Source organism: Mya arenaria, chromosome 8 (genome assembly GCF_026914265.1).
Source record: "Mya arenaria isolate MELC-2E11 chromosome 8, ASM2691426v1".
In the NCBI taxonomy this organism is placed as follows: Eukaryota; Metazoa; Mollusca; class Bivalvia; order Myida; family Myidae; genus Mya; species Mya arenaria.
In genome coordinates this window covers 47,696,352-47,716,211 of record NC_069129.1, presented here as the reverse complement: position 1 = coordinate 47,716,211, position 19,860 = coordinate 47,696,352, and the positions used below count along the sequence as shown (strand labels likewise).

General features: G+C 32.4%; 1 protein-coding gene and 1 long non-coding RNA gene across 2 annotated transcripts; both read right to left on the bottom strand.

Moving 5' to 3' along the window:
* Positions 1-8,426: 8,426 nt before the first annotated feature.
* On the bottom strand, positions 8,427-12,383 carry LOC128244750 (uncharacterized). Its single transcript, XR_008262983.1, has 3 exons — positions 12,193-12,383; positions 11,174-11,344; positions 8,427-8,539 (listed from the first exon to the last, which is right to left on the bottom strand). It is a non-coding gene; the product is annotated as an uncharacterized LOC128244750 (long non-coding RNA).
* Positions 12,384-13,139: 756 nt separating this feature from the next.
* Positions 13,140-19,491, bottom strand: LOC128245133 (toll-like receptor 4). Its single transcript, XM_052963380.1, has 2 exons — positions 19,356-19,491; positions 13,140-18,876 (listed from the first exon to the last, which is right to left on the bottom strand). Exons 1-2 carry the CDS (start codon positions 19,371-19,373, stop codon positions 16,099-16,101), a joined length of 2,796 nt encoding a protein of 931 aa, XP_052819340.1. The 5' UTR covers positions 19,374-19,491; the 3' UTR covers positions 13,140-16,098.
* Between the last annotated feature and the right edge of the window lie 369 nt (positions 19,492-19,860).

The window sequence follows — 19,860 nt, the reverse complement described above, 5'->3', positions numbered from 1 at the left end:
CGAAATTGCAGAAAAACATCAACACATATAGTATAAAAAGTATATTGGTTTCATTGGGATGCGGACCCACGCCGGTAAAGTCGAGAAAACCTTAAACCACCCGGCCACCGGGACTTTTAAAATGAATTGACCTCTTATCAATACATTGATAACATCACGTGATAATTTAAATCATGCAACATCAAACCTGTAATTAAGTGATTATTATAAGTATTAACGCTCATGAAAAGTGTGATCTTCAAAGACGTTATTTAAGCAAATATCAACATTTGCTGAAGTGTTCCACCTTTTTTGTATCTTAGTTTAAACACTTCTTATTATTTGCCAACCTTTATATCGTCCTACAAAAAAGTGCATTTAATAAAAACATGAACGAATTCCTTTAACAAGAGTTCAACTGTTAATTTACTTATTGTTTAACTGGTGAAAACGTCGCTTCCTGATGCAATCCACATAAGCGTATATTGTGTAAAATTAAGTGAAATTTTGATGACACAATCTATATTAAGTATACTAAAAGTTATAAGTTAACTAGCACATTTATCAAAACGTATTTTGTGACTGTAGTGCGATATTTAAATAAGACAGTTCTTTAAACATAAAACAATAAAAAAGCTCAGCTAGTATTTGCTCAAAAACATTATTTACTCTTAAACTTTTTTTCTTTAAAATATTGATGAAATGTCTTTAACAACATAACCTTTACGAGAAAGCGCAATTAAAACGAGTGAAACGTAAACGGTGAGTATTTATGTTATGATATTATGTGGTGAAACGAGTTTTAAATGAGATGTAACTTGTTTCTTTCTGTGATATATCGGTGTACATTACTCATTAGGTGTTAAATGATGTAAAAATAAAGAAATAGGTGTACAAAGAACCTAGTCAAGTCCTTGGCTAAATGTTAAACTTTGTTATCTCGAAGTCCTAAATAAAGATGTTATCAGTTGAAAGTGTCTGGAGCCGTTTTACTTACTGATTCCCAATAATTAACCAAATTACCTAAATAACATTATACATGAATTTTGCAGCCTGGATGTTAATTCTTTTCTTTCATTTGAACTCGGATATATATTACTTTATTTAGGAAGGTTTTATGCCCCCGAAAACGTGCTTACATTTCAATGATTCAAAGAAAATTGCATACCTTGTATCTTCAAACTTGGTCTTGAAGAAATGTAATCCTCATTCGTTACTGAATTCTCAACGACTGTCGTTAAATGTGCTCAGAGACAAGCCTCTTCCGCCGACGTCAGGTTAATTTGGGCAAGCTGATTAAGTTATTTACGTCTATATTGTACACAATTAGTTATCTAAAACAAGTATTTACAATGAACGTAGCAAAATGTAACATTCTTCTGAAAATGTATAAATAAAATCGGATACAATCTTAATTTATAACTCCGGTTGAAGCATGCCTGCACGCTTTCTGGAAGTGTCAGGGTATAGCTGAAGTTAGTTGCAAACACATTTGACACAAATATAGATACGAAGGTAGCAACAGCAAGAGCAGCCATCGTATTCGTTGACGAGTATAAACTGACTACTTTACAAATAATGTTTTTTAATACTTCCTATGATCCATGCAGAAAAGATAACGATTTGAAGGCAACTTACAGACGAAAATAGAACTTAAGTCTCTATCTTAATGAATATTTAAAATTCTACGCTTGATTCTTTTTTTATAAAATTCCATACGCTCTGTTAGATAATATATAAGTGATATTGACTCTAGTAATAATTAAATTTTAAGTGTCATGTACTTATATTCTCTAATTATGCATTATTGCATGGCTATCAAAATCATTTGGCGATTAACAAAGCCAATACATTTTGATTTGCTATTTCGTTATGGCCGAGTAAAAGATCCTGGGGCATAATTTGGAAATTCGAATAACGCTAGACTTTTCATTCAGAACGTACTTGGTAGGGGTGCACAGAAGGTAAATTATCTGTATTATCTTAGAACGTTCACGGTCTTACAAATTTAAAAATAGCTGATAGTGATTTTATTAATAAAATTGCTTAACACGATTTAATATTTTTGTATGAATCATTGGGGAATAAGATTTCCAAATTTGATATAAATGGATACAAGTGTTTTAACTTTTATAGGAAATTTCAAAACAGAAGGGCCAAAAGGAGTAACGGCGGTGTTGTTGTATATATAAGAAATGAAATTTGTAAAGGTGTTAATATTGCTCGTAATAATTCGGACACAATTATCTGGATAAAATTTGATAAGGCATTTTTTGGATTAGAAACTGATATATATTTAGCGGGAGTGTATTGATGATCTTTTTGAAGTTATACTGAGTGATATTTTTAATTTTCAATCCCTAGGAAAAGTGCTTTTAACAGGCGAATTGAATTCAAGGGATCGAACGGGGACAGAAAGGATTCTATTATATGTTACCGTTCTATACACAATATTGATTATAATGAAAATTGTCCCGATACACCTGTTGATCGAACGTCTATGGATACTGTATGAAACACGTATAGTATTAAACTTCTATATTTACGTAAATCTTATTCTGTTCATATTGCGAACGGCAGAATCGGAACTGATTATAATAAAGGTGAATTTACATATGATTGGACAAACGGATCAAGTGTCATTGATTATTTACTGTTAAATGATCAGCATTTTAAGATGGCTTTAGATTTTACCGTTGAATCTTTAAACGAATGGTCGGATCATGCCCCGATATCCCCATAATGACGCATACTGATACGAGTTCACCAATGTACATTAAAACCAGTTGGATAATAATTTAGTAGATAGTTTTAGACGTAATATTATTGCTGAATTACCTACATTTAACTTATTGCCAGAAAACGTTAACTTTACAACAAGAAATGATATTAACGACTGTATAAATAAATTTAGCAATGTTATAAAGTCTGTGGCAGAGCCTGTGTTTTTATCAACAAAAACTGTTGTAAATAACCCATATGCAGCAAATAATCTCAGTAAAAAATACGATTTGGTTTGATGAGGATTGTATGTCTGCTAAAACGATTTATGTAAATGCGTTGGACAAATTTAATATGTGTAAAAATAATGTAAATAGAAAACATTTATGTACATGTAAATTGTCGTATAAACGCATTATAAAATGTAAGAAAAGACGTTATGAAATCGATAAAATGAGATGTATTGAGCGCCTTCGTCACAGAAAGGAATTTATTTAATATGTGTAAAAATAATGTAAATAGGAAACATTTATGAACATGTAAATTGTCGTATAAACGCATTATAAAATGTTAGAAAAGACGTTATGAAATCGATAAAATGAGATGTATTGAGCGCATTCGTCACAGAAAGGAATTTTGGCGGTATTTTAAAAATAAGCAAACCTAGGGATAATATCATTTCTACGGAACTATTTTTTCGAAGTTAAATAGTAACATACCTACCGCAGATAAGAATGATGCTGAGGAGTTCTGCTGTCATAATTTTATATGTTGATGACTGTCTATTTGAGGAATAAGAATATCCAATTACTGCGAGAGAAATCGAGGCAGTTATTAAAAAATTGAAAAAGAATAAGTCTTATGCTGGAGATAAACTGCTAAATGAATATTTTATTGCGACTTTTGATATTCTTTCTTTACATTTGATTAATATATTTTATGGCATAATCAATGCTGGTTTCTTTCCCGATCAATAGATGTATGGTCTTATAGTACCTTTATTTGAAAAGGATGATCCTACCGATGTAAATAACTATAGAGATATAACCCTTGTAAGCTGATTTTCTAAAATATTCCCTGAAATTATCAATAACCGTATATCTAACTTGGTTGAACTAAACAACATTCTAAGTGATGCACAATATGGCTTTAGAAAAGGTAGATCAACAGTTGATGCTATATTTGTACTGAATGCTATTGTAAGCAAATTTATAAATGAAAATAAACGTCTAGCATGTGCATTTATTGATTTTAGAAAGGCATCTGAAAATATATATAGAAATGGGCTATGGCTTAAGTTATATAATATGGGAATTCATGCCAAGGTTTTATGTATTGTGTGGGATATGTATAGTAAAGTGCGAGCACAAATTAGAAGTTGTAACTATTTTTTCTAATTTATTTTAAATGATCCATTGGTTTGAAACAAGGTGATGTAATGTCCCCGATATTATTTTCATTATTTTTAAATGATTTAGACTTGTACCTGAGGGATACTGTTAGTTCAGGTATAAGTTTAGAATCAACATGTTTTATTTTGATGTTATTGCTGATGACATGGTTATAATGAGTAATGTAATTCGCCTGCAGATTTGCAAAATAGTTTAGACTTATTGTGAGAATATTGTAAAACATGGGTACTCGAGGTCAATCCAGCTAAAAGTAAAATTGCGGTTTTTCGAAAATGCGGACCCATACGTAATAATGAAAGGTGTTTTTTCAATAATGTTCCACTCTATACTGTTGATAATATCATTTTTTGGGGAAAGGTGATCAACTATACAGGTAGTTTTGTTTTAAATCATGCTACAATAGCAGGAAAAGGCCTAAAAGCGCTCAATGGTCTTAGATGTAACATATATTTAACACAATTGTATTTAAAACCTAATACAATATATCAGCTTTTTGATGCTTTTGTTATTTCAATCCTTAACTATGCTTGTGAAGTGTGAGGTTTTGGTAAAAATAGAGTTGGTGAGAATCCATATCAAATTTTGCTAATCATTACTGCACGTTAAGCAGTCTACTTCAACAGTTGCTGTTTACGGGGAATTACATAGATTTCTACTTTATATTAGTAGACATGTGAGAATTATAAAATATTGGTGTAATATTGTAAATAGCAATAACATAATACATAAAATACATGGTATTATGTATTAATAGCTGATACAGACAAGGGAAAAAAACTGGACTACAAATGTTAAAACTCTGTTTATAAATGCTGGATATGCAAATGTTTGGTTAAACCCATTATGTGTAGACTTAGCACATTGTATATAAAGTACGATTAATCGACGAATTCAAACAAATCTGGTATAATCATGTCCAAGCTTGCCCATCTTTATCATTGTTTAAGTTGGTAAAAAGTAATTTTGAAAATGCAACTTACCTTGATTGTATACCATTCAAGTACCGTTTAAGTTTCACTAAACTTAGATTGTCATCGCATACCTTAAGAATTGAATCTGGTCGTTACAGAAATAATCGTGTAGCTCATAGTCAAAGATGTTATTTAATTGGAAACTCAGGCTATATTGAGGACGAGTTCTACTTTGTTTCTGTATATATTGCTTATATTATTTGCGCCTGAAATATTTAAATAAATTATACCATGCAAGTACCTAGTATGATAAAATTTGTGGTTTTGTTACAGTCAAATAATAAGAAATCTAAGATTGTGTAAATATATATTTATAGCATTTATTATACGTAAAAATATTGTAAATGAAATTATTTAGCATTATGTTTATAATTGTCAATTATTTAACAAATAACTGTGTGTTTTTGTAATTAAATAACCATCCTTTTGTGATACAACCGTAATGATATATATTTTTTTTCTTCTTTCTTTTTTTCCTATATTTCGTTTTATTCCAAAAGTATTCACGTTGATCATATGTTTGTTTAAGTCATAATAGCATGTACCGAGAAGCATGTATATGTTTAAGTTACTTTAATAAATATTTTGAATCTTGAATCTTGAAACTTATGTATATGTTCAATATGACTTCTTATACTATTACTTTGGATTTATGTGGGCTAAATATTTTTACTTTCGACGGTGTGTTATATTTACACAAGTATCATTTCTGAGTCTTAGTTTTTAACTTATGCAATGCCATATTTTAAGGATACTCTCAATTAAGATGTCCAGCAATTGTTTTGACATAGAGAATATATAAGAGTTTTGCAATTTACAAATAATGCAATACCTAACCATTCACCGAACTGTTCCATAATTTACAAAAACTCCATCCTACTTTTGCTTCTGTTTTATTTAAGCACCAAGTCGGACACTTGTGTATTTACATTTTAAATCAAAAGCTTACATACAATACAAGGCAACGACGACGGACATCGAACAAAAAAACTTTTCCTTTTTGCAAAATGCTTACTTTGATGGTTGACAGGTTCAAGTTTTTCATTTATTTTGATTTCCCACAGTTTCACCTGCATCTTCATTGTTAGTGTAAAACGTTTCTCGTGCATATTATCTGTCAGATTTAGCATTTCCAGACATTTAAGTCCAATAAAGAAGACTTTTGAAATAGTTGTGCAATAATATTTGGTAAAATGCAAAGCAAAATCGGTCATGTCCAGGGTAACAGCAGGTTGTATGAACAATAAAACAAAGCCATGATTTCGATCAACAGAATAACACGTGGGTAAGTGGCGAGACCATTGCAAGCAACCGCATAAGGTAGGCAAATCATTGTCATCGCAAACAATGCTGTAAATTCACCAATATTCCTTTCATCCCCTTTGTTGGTATCGTACACCATATATTTTCGTACATGTTAAGTAGGCATGGAATTAGCACACACTATCGTTGGTGGCGTATAACTTGTTGTCAGTGTAGAATCTCATAGAGTCTTAACTTAAATGATGTCAGCCTGCGTGAGAAGAATCAAACATGAAGGACACATCGGGTTTGGAAACAATATATCCTCGTTTAACTCATATATTTTGTTCAAATCCATAAAAAACAATTCTAGACGTTATTTATTTTGTATTTGAAAGGCTTCTTGTTTTCTATCTTTGCCATAATCGTCAGGAACATTTTTGCTGTTCACAAATTATTCTTTAAGTGCTGTTTTCAGGTTTGTATTTCCCGATATATCTTATTATTAAAGGGTGTTTATTTTAGTGGTTTCAATACGTCTTCAGTGATGTTTTCAATATGACAGCAATGCGAAAGTTTCCTGAAATCAATATATAAATTGATGTATTTCATTAGTTTGATAAATCAACCTTATATTTTCTAGTTTCAGTTCCTTGTGTAGCCCATCAAACGTTTTGAAATTATTAAACTTTAGATGTATGTTCTTTAAGTTAATTATTGCTTTAAATGATACTGAGAAGATGCTGTCCTTCTAAGCAATTTGTTTAGGGATAAGGAATATAGACTATTCAATTACATATAGGTGAAAATTCAATATGTATACAATTCATAAAAGCTTGATCGGACAGTTTACTGGGCGCTCAGACAATAGCCGATAAAGAGAAAACGTTAAAGGAAAGAGCACGGCACAAACACTAAGCAGTACAAGTACGTACAATGCATAAATGAGATAGATACGTGTAGATAGTAAACATGTTTCACATTGAATTATTCGTGTGTCCAGTCGGCATCTTGGGGTGTTTATCACTTTTGTGATTACTCTAACGTGTGTTTGATATCATTGTTTACCGACGCTGGAGGACCGGAACCTGAATACTACGTCTCGGCTTTTAAATAAATTCTCGAAAAAAAAGAAACTTTAAAATTGTTTTATGTTTGAAAATGTTTAATATTTATGCAAAAAGGTACAGAAACAAGCTCAGTAGCAAAAAGTTTAAACATAAAACTTTCTGGCCCGTAATTCAATGTTTTCGTATAGGTATTTACCATGTGATTCACAAAGGGAATTCTAAAAGTATTGTAATATGCAGTTTAAATACTGTCATAATACAGTGAGCTACGAAATATCTGTGTTTGTTCATTCGTTACTTATTCAAGACAAGGTGTAATATGCGAGGCAAATGTAGTAGCGATGTGACCTTAACCGATGTGCTGTTACCCCCCTTTGCTGGTCATATGTTAAATTGTTTTGTATAGTAATATACATATTAATAATTGAGAAATCAAGCGCCATCAATGTACACCTATAAATGATTATCCACACCTAAATAAGAGATACTCTTTGATTTCTAATGATAATTTAATGGCAAACAAACGATTGCAACCACGAATTATATATATGTGTATGCATAAACTGTATACGCTTAAATTACAGTATGCTGGCTTTACTTTTAGGAACAATACCAATTATGAAATGTAAAATCTATTTAAAGTTAGTTAGTTAATAATTATATAAATAATATGTAATGCGAGTGAATTTACCTTTGCTGGCTGGCTATGCGAAAGCTGTTTTAGATTAAAATTTAGTACTCCCGAAACGTAATCTAGGTGAATGTAAAACCAAATAATATTTTGAATTACCTCGCAGGGTAACAAAATATATATAACTTTTTCTGGTAAATTGACTACAAAAGTGAAATCTAATTGCAAATGAAGAAAATAGATTGTTGAATATCTCTTTAAAGTTTGCCTGCCATTTGGTACTTAATTCTAGCACAGTTCAGACAATAAACCATATAAAGACAAGACATGGAATATATTACCTTTATTCTTACGAACTATATAAGGTCAAAGGAAAATAGAAAACAGATCCGAATAGCTACATACCTGTATTCCTTATGCCGTGCTTCAACAAACTCTTCGAAAAAAGAGTGCTAAGTAGATTAGACAATTACTTACAACTCACGCAGACAAAGTTCCCATCGCTTCAACAACCTGAAATGAATAGCAACGTATACGTCGGCATGCTGGACCAGAAAGCAGCCTTCGACTCGGTATGGCACCAAGGACTCTTCCTGAAACTTGGTCGACTCGGTATTAGAGGCAAACTTCTGCGTATACTATTATCTGAAGTGTGTTATAAGACTAAACGGTGACATGTCTGAAGAGATAAACATTATGAAATCTGTAAGGCAATGTGGGGTCTTATTAACATTTTTCTACCTCGCTTATCTAGATGAACTACTTCACATACTTGAAAAAACAATGGACGCTCAGTTATTTCTACCAAGAGCAGTAATCCGACATTTGTTGATAACATATCCTTAATTGCGTTATCTCCCCTGAGCCTTCAACGTATGCTGGATATAGTGCATCACTACCACACCGAATGGAAGATAGCTATAAATGTCATGAGATCTCTTGTCTTAGTGTTTACCAAGAAGCGAAATGTACCGGCCGTTGGCATGTGTTACGGAGATAAGTTCCTTGAACAGGCAAACAGCGCAAACCATCTGGGAATCAGACAAGACTCATACTTAAAGTGCAAAATTCGCATTGAACGACACTGCCAAAATGCAAAAAAAAATGCGTTTTTCTCTACGGCCGCACAAGGTTTACATCCTTACGGTCTTAACCCTTTACTTTCTATAAGATTTTACAAGAAAATAATCATGCCTGCAGTCTTCTATGGCAGTGAACTGAGGAACAATATCACCAAATACGACAATATAACAAATTGCAACATTTTATTGTTAAAAAGATACAAGGTTTCCATATCAGAACAAGATCGGGTATGTGCGAGTCGATGCTGGGCGTATGCAACTTATTCTCTAACGTCATTATTAGAAAGCTGCTATTCCGGCAAAAGCTTTTGTCACTAGATAGTAAAAGTACCAGCAGAAATATATTTATTAAACGCTATTTAGATTTTACACCAGGAACCACTTAGGTAACTCTTGGCTTTGTTCCCGATATATGCAACATACTATGTACATTCGGTCTCCATAGCCTTGCTAACAACATACTTGTTAATCCAAGGTCGATTCCTAGTAGTTACGAATAAAACAAACGAGTAAAACAATTTGTCATCGCAAGAGAAACTGAGCTGTGGTCATACAAAACTTTGTCGGATGAGGACTTTTATTTTTTCCGAGTTCTACACCCCACATTAGCGCCCGCTATTATATAGAAGGTATTCGAAAAAATGCTAAAAAGGAGATAGAACTATTCGCATCTATACTGTGGACTCGTTCGTATAAAACAGACACTGTCATCGAATGTTCTGCCTGCTCGCAAATGTGTTTTTTAGGCGAGGAAGTTCATCTCGTGAACGTATGCACGAGTACAGAACGACTAAGATGGAAATTCCTTTGTGAAGTCATCGAGCTGGACATCAACATAACCGAAAACTTATTGCACGCAGACGCCTAACTGTACTTGGTTCTCCAAGGAGCTATTTGAAAGACATGCATTCAGCCTTTCTGAACATATCATTACGGTGTGCAATGAAATGTGTGGGCTACAAAGATGTATAATCACATAAAGAACAATAAGTTACAATCCGCAAGTTGAGGAATATCATCAACTTATGTAGTTGTTTTTGTTGTATGTGTTAATATTAGTCAAGAAAGAACACATATACATGATGTAACTGAGAAATAGGTATGTGCTGATTGTATATATAACAGTGTATATATGTTGTGTTTTGTAGTATTGTGGTACTCCTACTGTGTTTCATAATCATCAACACTTGTAGGAAATGAAGATTATTGAATTGAAATGAATTGAATTGAATTGGCTATATGTCGTAAAATGTCTGTATTAAAGAGACTGAATTGAAATGTTGATTTTTAGAAGATTTTTTTTATTATATATACATATATTTACAACTTTAAGCAGGTGCGAGTAAATGCTTTAATCCTATTGGATAAAACAACCAATGTGACATTCATTCATTTCTCCTTGAAGCATTCGTGTATGCAAATCAGCTAATTAATATTCATAACCGGACTACTTTCTTTTTACAACCTATGAAGTCACGTCATGTAGGAAGTTGTTTACATTAGTTACCGCATTTAATATGTGTATTTTCATTCTTAAAAATATTTGAGGGTTAATATTAAGCAACAACTGAACAATAAACCTATTAAAATATTGATCTTGTTTTGTTTTATTATTAATGACAATAAATTGATTGCGGAGATCTGGAAGCTGAAACATTGTCTGCAGTAAACATTGCGGATGATCTAATAGATTTCGATTTGTTTCAAGATCTTTTTAAAAGTTTTGAGTTGTTTGAGCCTGAATAAAGTGAGGAAATTGCTACTGCTGCTGCTGCTGCTGCTGCTGCTGCTGCTGCTGCTGAGATTTCTCCAGAAATTGAAGAACTGATGAACATTTTGATTGATGATTTGCCTGACGTTACAAAAAATATTTAAGTGAAAATGAAAGTTTACTTTAGATCTAGGTCAACAGCTGAGTGACATGTCAACCATTTATGAATATAAACAACAGAATAGTAGGTTTCAAACTTTAAATTAAGAAGAACTGGAATATATCAGAGAAAACAAGTACTCAAACAAAAGCAAAATGAATACCAAATGGGGTGTAAAGCAACTAAAATATTACCTTTCCAAGTATGATTCACATGCAGAAAAGTTGTTCAGCACTATAAGCAGGCTTGCGCGGGTGGCTCTTGATGCAGTCCAGATCTGGTACATGTGCAAACCTATTGGTCAGAGGCTGTTTTCCAGCTTCATGGGCGACATCTGCAGAAACGCTGGACTGACTGACATATGGCTATAAAAATGTTATCAAAATACAAAATAACAACATTGTTATTCTAAACATTTGGACTACAACCCAAGTTCGTTTGTCTTGTTTACAACAATTGGCCCCTAATACCAGAGGCCTGAACTTGATGACAGTACACTCTAATTGTGTTATATGTCAATTAGGGACATACCGTCAGGTACTTTCAACAGTCCTCGAAATTTGACAATAATTTGTTATTAGACAAGTGACATCCAACAAATATTCGGTACATTTTACCGAACCATGCCAATAACGGTCATAACGTCATTTGACCTAGAATTTACGATCTTCGCCGATATAATTTCGCATTGTTTACAAATATTAACGCAGTGAAATTAAAACAATTCGATTTTGTTTTTGTTCGTTCAAAATGTAATGCTTTTATTTTTTTTTCTAGAAATGGGGAAATTCAAAGGTCCGTCGCCAGTACCGGCTACGACAAAGAAGGGTTAAAAGATCCCGGTAATTGCGAATAATGAAAGTTTTCTACAAGTTCTAAAAGGTTTATGTTGTATATTTCAAATTAAATACTGATTAAACCAGATATTCTATCATCGTTTGACGAAATTTACGTAAATGGAAAATTGAAATAATTGAAAAAAAGCGTTGAAATATACAGCTTTGAAGAGTTTTATAATAATTGTGAATATAAATTCATATTCCTTTTCAAACGCTTTTTACTTACGCTCCATAAAAGTGATGATAACTATTTTTCAACCGGTAATAGATGCGAACTACAGACGCTTGATAAACAAAATAAATTTGCTAAATATTTAGTCAATAATTAAACACATAAGAAACGAGTTAGTCGAATAAAAAGAATGACAGCTTACCATTCTAGAACAATGCATCAGGCTATTCCATGTGCAAGAAAGAAATGAATGAACTTTAAATTTTCTTTGGTTTATTATTTTCCTTGTTCTCTAAACTTCCTGGTTTGTATTTTAATGCTTTTGTGAGCACCTAATCATTTAAAACATATCGTATAATGCAGGTCAAGTAATATTACGATAACGTGAGCTAAGGTAAAGCTCTCTCGGTTCATTGAGTTCTTAATCAAGTCAATGAGTACTATGGGAGGTAAATGTAGCAGCGATGTTAACTTAATTGATGTTTCTGTTACAACCCTTTGCTAATTAAACGTGCAATTATTTTGATATAAGTATATACACATATACAGTTAAGAACAAACACACAATTCCTTACACCTAGATGATTATTCATCATATACATAGCTGCTTTAAAAAGAGAAACTGAAAAGTTCTAAAAATGTATTTATGCAAACATTTTGAAGGAGAAAAATAATTATCTGTAAATGAGGCGACCGCTCCAACAATAATTGTGTATATATATATATATATATATATATATATATATATATATATATATATATATATATATATATGTGTGTGTGTGTGTGTGTACGAGGTGTATAAATATATAAGGACAGTAAGCTGACTTACATTTTCATAAGCATAGCAATTATGGAAATTTGTACAAATGTACAAACAAAGCATGAGTTATTTATTTATGTATACATGGTTTGTAATACGAGTATAGTCTTGTATTGTACCTTGATTATTATGCTGTAATGTTTGTTATTAATAACAGTTATTTATTTATACTCATAGCATATTTCCTTTGATGTAAACAAACTAGTTTTAAAATTTGTGTGTGAATATTTGGCAAAATAATACTTATTAATATTTCTTTTACAAAATTAACATTTCTGGGTATGCATGTCAACTGGCCATGAGTAAGGACAGTTACAATTTAGACGTCAAGCAAAGAACACTTTATTGACTTATAGAAGAAATTGGTATTAGCAATACACAAATAACGCCATACATTACTCAGCCTCAAAATTGTCCATAATAAAACGCAACCCTAAATTTCGACTCTATTTTGTTAACAGTCATTGGAACATTTATGAGTCAACATGTTTCACAAAAGGTGGCAGACGACGCATTGTAACGACCACGGATAACGAACAAAAATCTTGTTCTTTTTGGAACCGTTGGTACAATCATAACAAAATTTTTATATACATTTGTGTACAACAAAACAGAATAGGTCTTAATAAGAAGCTTTGAACATTAAAGAAATCAATCAATTGTTATAAGTATTATAAAGGAACGGCGTTTCCCATATTCTAAAAAGAATCTGTAACTAAAATACTTATGTTTGCTACACATTTTTGGTGTATCCAGATCTGTTAGAAAAATGTATCTGAGTTCACTGAAAGCAATTGGAAAATAAAAAATAATAAAGACCCCCCACCCCGGACAAAATACAACATAGTTATTTATTTATATTCTATAGAAAAGTAATATGAACATGGAATGCCTTAATGAGTCAATGTTTACAGACGTATTCGAAGTCAGCAATAATGTCTTCCTTCCAAAGAAAAAAACAACATTATCTTTCGACATAGCATCTGTAGCATAAACTTACATTTAATTTCTACATTCAATCCTTAGTAATTAATTTATGCCAAAGTTTTTTTTAAACTTATTTTTTTTTGGTAAAGTTTCTGTACTTTAAACATTAGCATTACCAAAATTAATATGTTTTAGAATATAAATACAGAATAGGAAAATGCCATGTTTAAATTCCCTGGAACAACAAACCTGACAAAATAAAAAAGAAACGAATAATTCGAAAATAATATTATAGTAATAAAATTATATTCGAAAGTGATTAAAATGAATCCGTGTCAATCTTTTTTAAAAAAAAGGTCGTACATCTTTGATGTTTTCCATTCTTGTTCACAGTTGAACACAGTGAACAAAATAGCAATGTAAACAAGGAAGTTGACGGTCACATTATTAGGAATAATCACAAAACCCAACATGACGGGAACCCTTTATTTTACAAAAGTTGGTATATCAAAGAACTCAAGTACCTCGTAAATACTTACAATTATCGAACAAAAACATATCACTCCTTTAACCAAATTAAATACCAATTTAGACTTGATAAATCTGATTACCTAAAATATTAACTATTGTTATTTCCTTGTAGTTACGATATTAAAACAAAATTATGTAACACAAATATAAACTACTTACAGCAAAAACATATTACGTTGTTGAGCTATATTTAAACAATCGAAAAATCAACAAATAATACAAACGTTCAAACAGAGGTTTTTAAAAAGTTACTGAAAAATGAAAATGGTTGGAATACTGCATAGAAATAAATTTCAACGAATGGAAATTCATATATAACTAACCCTTGCCCTCTTTTCAGTATAAAAAGAAAGATTTACACGCATACTAACAACATTATCTAAACATAAACTTAAAAGATATAAATGCATTTTTGTAATTGTAATCTAAAAACTTGAGAACATTTGTTTTTAGAGTGTTCAATCAGTTAAGGTTGTATGATGTAAGATAACCAACTTTAAGAATTAAAATGGCATCGCAATTGATGTAACAAGACGTAAAACTCTCTTAGGAAAATTTAAACATAAATGCATGGAGATAATTAACTTTTTGATATTTTTATAGACATTTTTATATTTAAGCACAAAAAAAACAAAACAGGAATAACAAACCATAGTGTAATGCATATCAGATCTATTTAAATATTCGAATCAAGAGTGTTTAACAGATAGCAATATCCCAAATTAAAATTTTGACTCACTTGCTAAAATGGAATTTATTACAAACAATTTAAGTCAAATACTAGTATAACAGGGTCATCTTTCCATCTATTAAACTCTTTCCTTGTTCTGTGCATGCGTGTTTGAATAAATGGATGTGTGCGTGAATGTTTGTGTTTTCTTGTGACTATAATAATACGTATAGCTGTATGCGTATGACCTTCACCATCCTATTTCATTTATGTGTTTTATCACAATCGATACGTTTATTCTCCTTGCATTTCTATTTGTAAATGAGTTTTAATATACTAATGCTACCTAAAAATAACACTGTTAACCATTCAAACAAGAGGATTTTGATTTCCAAACTCCATAACTTATGTTGTAGATGTTATCATATGTATGCAATGTGTGCGTGAAAAGGTTTGTATGTACATGATAACAGTGTTCATGGAAATAACTGACAGGAACAATAGTTTAATTGCAGTATTTGAAATGCCGGATGTAACAACCCACCATATGAATACTTATATAACTATCGTACTTGAAAACAATCGGTTCAATTACCCAATCTTCAGGAACAAGCAAAGTTTTCAAACTTATAATTATATAACCTCTATTTAAAGGACATACAATATTTAACGGCAAACATAAACATACAGACAACAAACCATATATGACGGGATTACCGCATTTGAACCCTCATTCAAACACGAGTTAACTAGACCATGTGTAAACTGGGAGTTAAAACTAGTTAATATGCTTATCACCGCAGACTTGTTCCAAACTTTTTTTTATGTACAACTTTGAATCAGGGGCGGTATTGTAAAACTTAAAATCTAGACCTTATTTAGGGACTCAAAGACAAGGGCCATTAGTTAACTGGGGGTTTGAATTAGTGCTTATGACAATAACTGCTCACTTTTCCTAAACACATTTCTGCTAACAACTGTAGTCAGAATAACACGTTCTATATGTGTGTAAAGCAATACGTTTGCTGACAGAATATGACGAGATGAAGAGTTTATAAACACTTATGTACAACTAGTATGTTGTCAGCAATATTCTCATCTCTGGCCTGGGCGTATGTGAATTAGGTTGAGATTCACATAGACGGACGAACCATTTTTTAAGATTTTATCTCTGCTACTAGATTATTCCAGAATGTGTCGATATCTTGCTCCTGGTCTGGGTACTCCAGCGATCTCACATTCTTCAGAAGACGTAAAAAGGGAACAGGTAGTGTTTTCATTTGAAACTTTTCCATCAGCACAACAATTATCATATTTCGTTTGGTTTCCACCGATTCTACTAGAGCCATGTTCATATCATAGTCACACCAAGAATCAGACATATATTCGCTGTCAATTAGCAACACCGCCTTCCGGCTTGTGCAAATTGCATGTGTAATATTCTCCGCAACAGATACACCTGCTTGGGAATTTCTATCTGCTATCCAGAAATCAAATTGGTGCTGCTGTTCTAGGCAAGGAACCAAGGAGTTTTTTATGAAGCTTGCTCTGCCTTTGGAATACGATATCATCGCATCATGAGAAAATAAGTGCTCAAACCCCGCATGTCGATATCTCCGTCCACGACTATATATTACATATCTGATCTTCCATCGATTTTTATATGTCGCTGTTCCTAATGTAATTGTAACAATAACTCCTATCAGCAAGCTTCCACCAGCAGTTGCCCAAGTAATCCATGTTCGGTCTTTGCAAAAATCATTTTCAAGCAGTTTTACGAGGTTGTGGACGTCTTCATTAGTTTCAATAGGTATACTCTTTCCATTGAGCATACAATTACCTGACCTAGACGTAACAATAACACTGGAAGTTACAAACCATTGCCAAAACGGAAGTTGTTCACATGAACACTCAAGAGGGTTGTTTGACATATCAACGGTAACCTTTATATCTTTGCTTTTCACACATTCCGACTCTGCCATTTGGTCCAAATAAGCTCTGAACTCTTCTGGCAAACTAGATAGTCTGTTGGAAGTTATATCAAGGTGATGAAAACAAGAGCTTTTTAATTTCAAGTTCCATGTCCGTATGTGATTATAGGAAAGATCTAATTCTTCCAGTTCGATCATCGAATTCAACAAATCTTGATGCAAAATGCTTACTTTGACTGCTGAGAAGATCAACAATTTCATTTTCTTTTGATTTTCAAACATAACACCTGCATCTGCATTGTTAGGGTGAAATGATTCTTGTAGCATATTTCCTGTCAGATTAAGCATTTCAAGGTTCTGAAGTCCAAAAAAGAAGAATTTTGAAATATTTGTGCAGTAATTTTCAGACAAGTTCAACGTCTTTAAATGATGCAAACCAAACACCGGTCCTGTCCAGCGTGACAGCAAGTTGTACGATAAATCCAAAAATTCCAAATTTTTCGTTCCGCATAATAACACTGGAGGTATCGCACCATACACGTAACTCCGAGACCACTGCAAGCGCAGAAGGTGTTCTGGTAGACATATCATTTTCCTCGCTACTGATATATTACACGTGCAAATGACTTCGAAACCAATCGGCGAATTGGCAAACAATGCTGCCCAATCACCTCGATCTATGTTTTTGATATCGTAGTTGGTTGGAGACATTTTCTGTACAACAATATCCCAAACGTCTCCGTCCTTTATATCGTCCACTGATTCATTTCTTACATAAGTAGGCAAACTACTGACATCACATATTGTAGTTGGTTGCGTATAACGCGTGGAATGGGAAGACATCTCATTATGTCTAAACTTAAATGGATCATAACCCAGAAATTGTCTAGATATATCTAAGGTTGTTAGATTTCTGACCATAAATAAGAAGTTCACGTAGTTTCCATCTGTAAGCCTGTTGCCTGCCAGCGTTAGAAGAGTCAAAGATTGAGGAAACATCGGGTTTGGATAAAATATGTCTTCGTCAAAAACTTCTATTTTGTTCAAGTCCATGAATAGCTTTTCCAGACTTTGTAACTTATTTAGACTTCGGAAGTTATCTGGTTTTATTTCTATGCCAAGGTTGTGACGAACATGTATGCGGTTCACATATAATTCCTTCAGAGTTGTTGAGTTTACTAGACCATTTAGCGCTTTATTCATGCCCTTAAAGGTCAGATTTGTATTTCCTGATACATCTAAGACTTGGAGGGTGTTGTGAAGTGGTTTCAATGCGTCTTCTGTAATGTTATAAATAAAACAGCCACGAACGTAAAGTGTCCGTATATGTAAAAGATTTCGAAATGTTTGGTTGTCTATTTCCTTTAGTTTGCAACCGCATTCAGGTGTAGATGACAAGTCCAAAGATGTTAGGTTTAATTTTCTAAAGCCTTTCCCGAATGAATACCTATTTTCGTGTATCCTTGGTGTGATTAATAAACCCTCTAAGCTTTTCATCAGGTTCAGTTCCATATCTAGCCCTTTAAACGTGTTGAAATAATTACACTTAAGATTTATGTTCTTTAAGCTAATTAGAGGTGCAAATACTCCTGGGGCGAAGCTGTCCTTCCAAACCAATCTGTTAAGTGACAAGTTTAAAAACTTCAAATTTGATAATCCAACAAATGCCTCACCTTCTAGGTAGCATAGATCATTTTTATTCAGATTTAAGTACAATATCTCAGTTGAATTTAAATTTTTCGCTTGAAAGAATGTTTTATTTTCAACAGCAGTGATGGTGTTATCACTTAAGTCAAGGACACATAGGGGTCCGGACAGAGGTGATGATGGGTTTGGATATTCGCTAGGAATGGAATGTAGTCTACTTCCGTTACACTGCATTGCAAACCCTGTTTGTCCACATTGCCGGAATGCTTTGTTGGATAGGTGACTTGTGGCGCAAACATTAGCAGATACTGCTTTAGGCAAAAGCACGGCACAAACGGTTAGCAGTTCCACGAGGGCCTACAATGCATGAGATATATACGTGACAAAAATAGATATCATGAAGTATCCAAAATTATATTCAAAATTTAAATTTGGTAAAAATAAGGTCACATAGTAAAAAGTGTCAGATTATTTGCGGATCAGACATCGCTCGTAATTTTTGTCTATGTGAAAATGCAGTGCCCGGCTTGAATAAAGATCCTAGCAGATTTTAGTTGTAAACTTAATTATCTTAGTGACATATTCGGATGATATTGCTACATATTTGTTTGAATTCGACATTCGCCAGTATTAAAAATAAATACAAAGTTAATTAGGAAAAATCGCTGACATTTGGTACATTTGTTCAGATTTAAGACACTTGTAGTATCGACTAAAATCCTTTACTTGAACCGTGCCCTAGGCTTCTCATGCTGCTATTGATCCCAATGAGTTAATTTAAATATAAAAAACAGAAAAGAGTTTGCTGTATAAAGCGTATGAAAATAAAATCTTACCATATTAGGCCAATGCATCAAATCATCCCACTATACAAGAAATGGATGTAAACTAAACGTTCGTATGGTGATTAATTTCCTTCTTTGTCAAACTCTTCCTTGTTTGTGATTGAATATTTCGGTAAAGTGGGTATTTCCTCATCTTTCACACGGGGTATTTCAAACCTTAAGTCAGGCGATCGGACATGGTTTAACAAAATTGCTTATTTTAAACGATATTTTTGAAGTAATTTTTCTGAATCTTTGAACAACCTTTATTTCAAATAATAAATACACACTTTTGTTTATTTCATACATTTATAAGGAAGTATAGTTTTGAATAATATGATCATTATTTATTAAACTTTAAATGGATATACTTAGGATATGAAATAAAACATAAATTTACATCAATTGAAGCGTTAACATCAGTAAAGTTTCTTAAACGTAAAGAAGTGTAACTATGACTGCTAATTATACATATATACATGTAATATCTCTGCTCTACTTAAGTATGTTAACCACA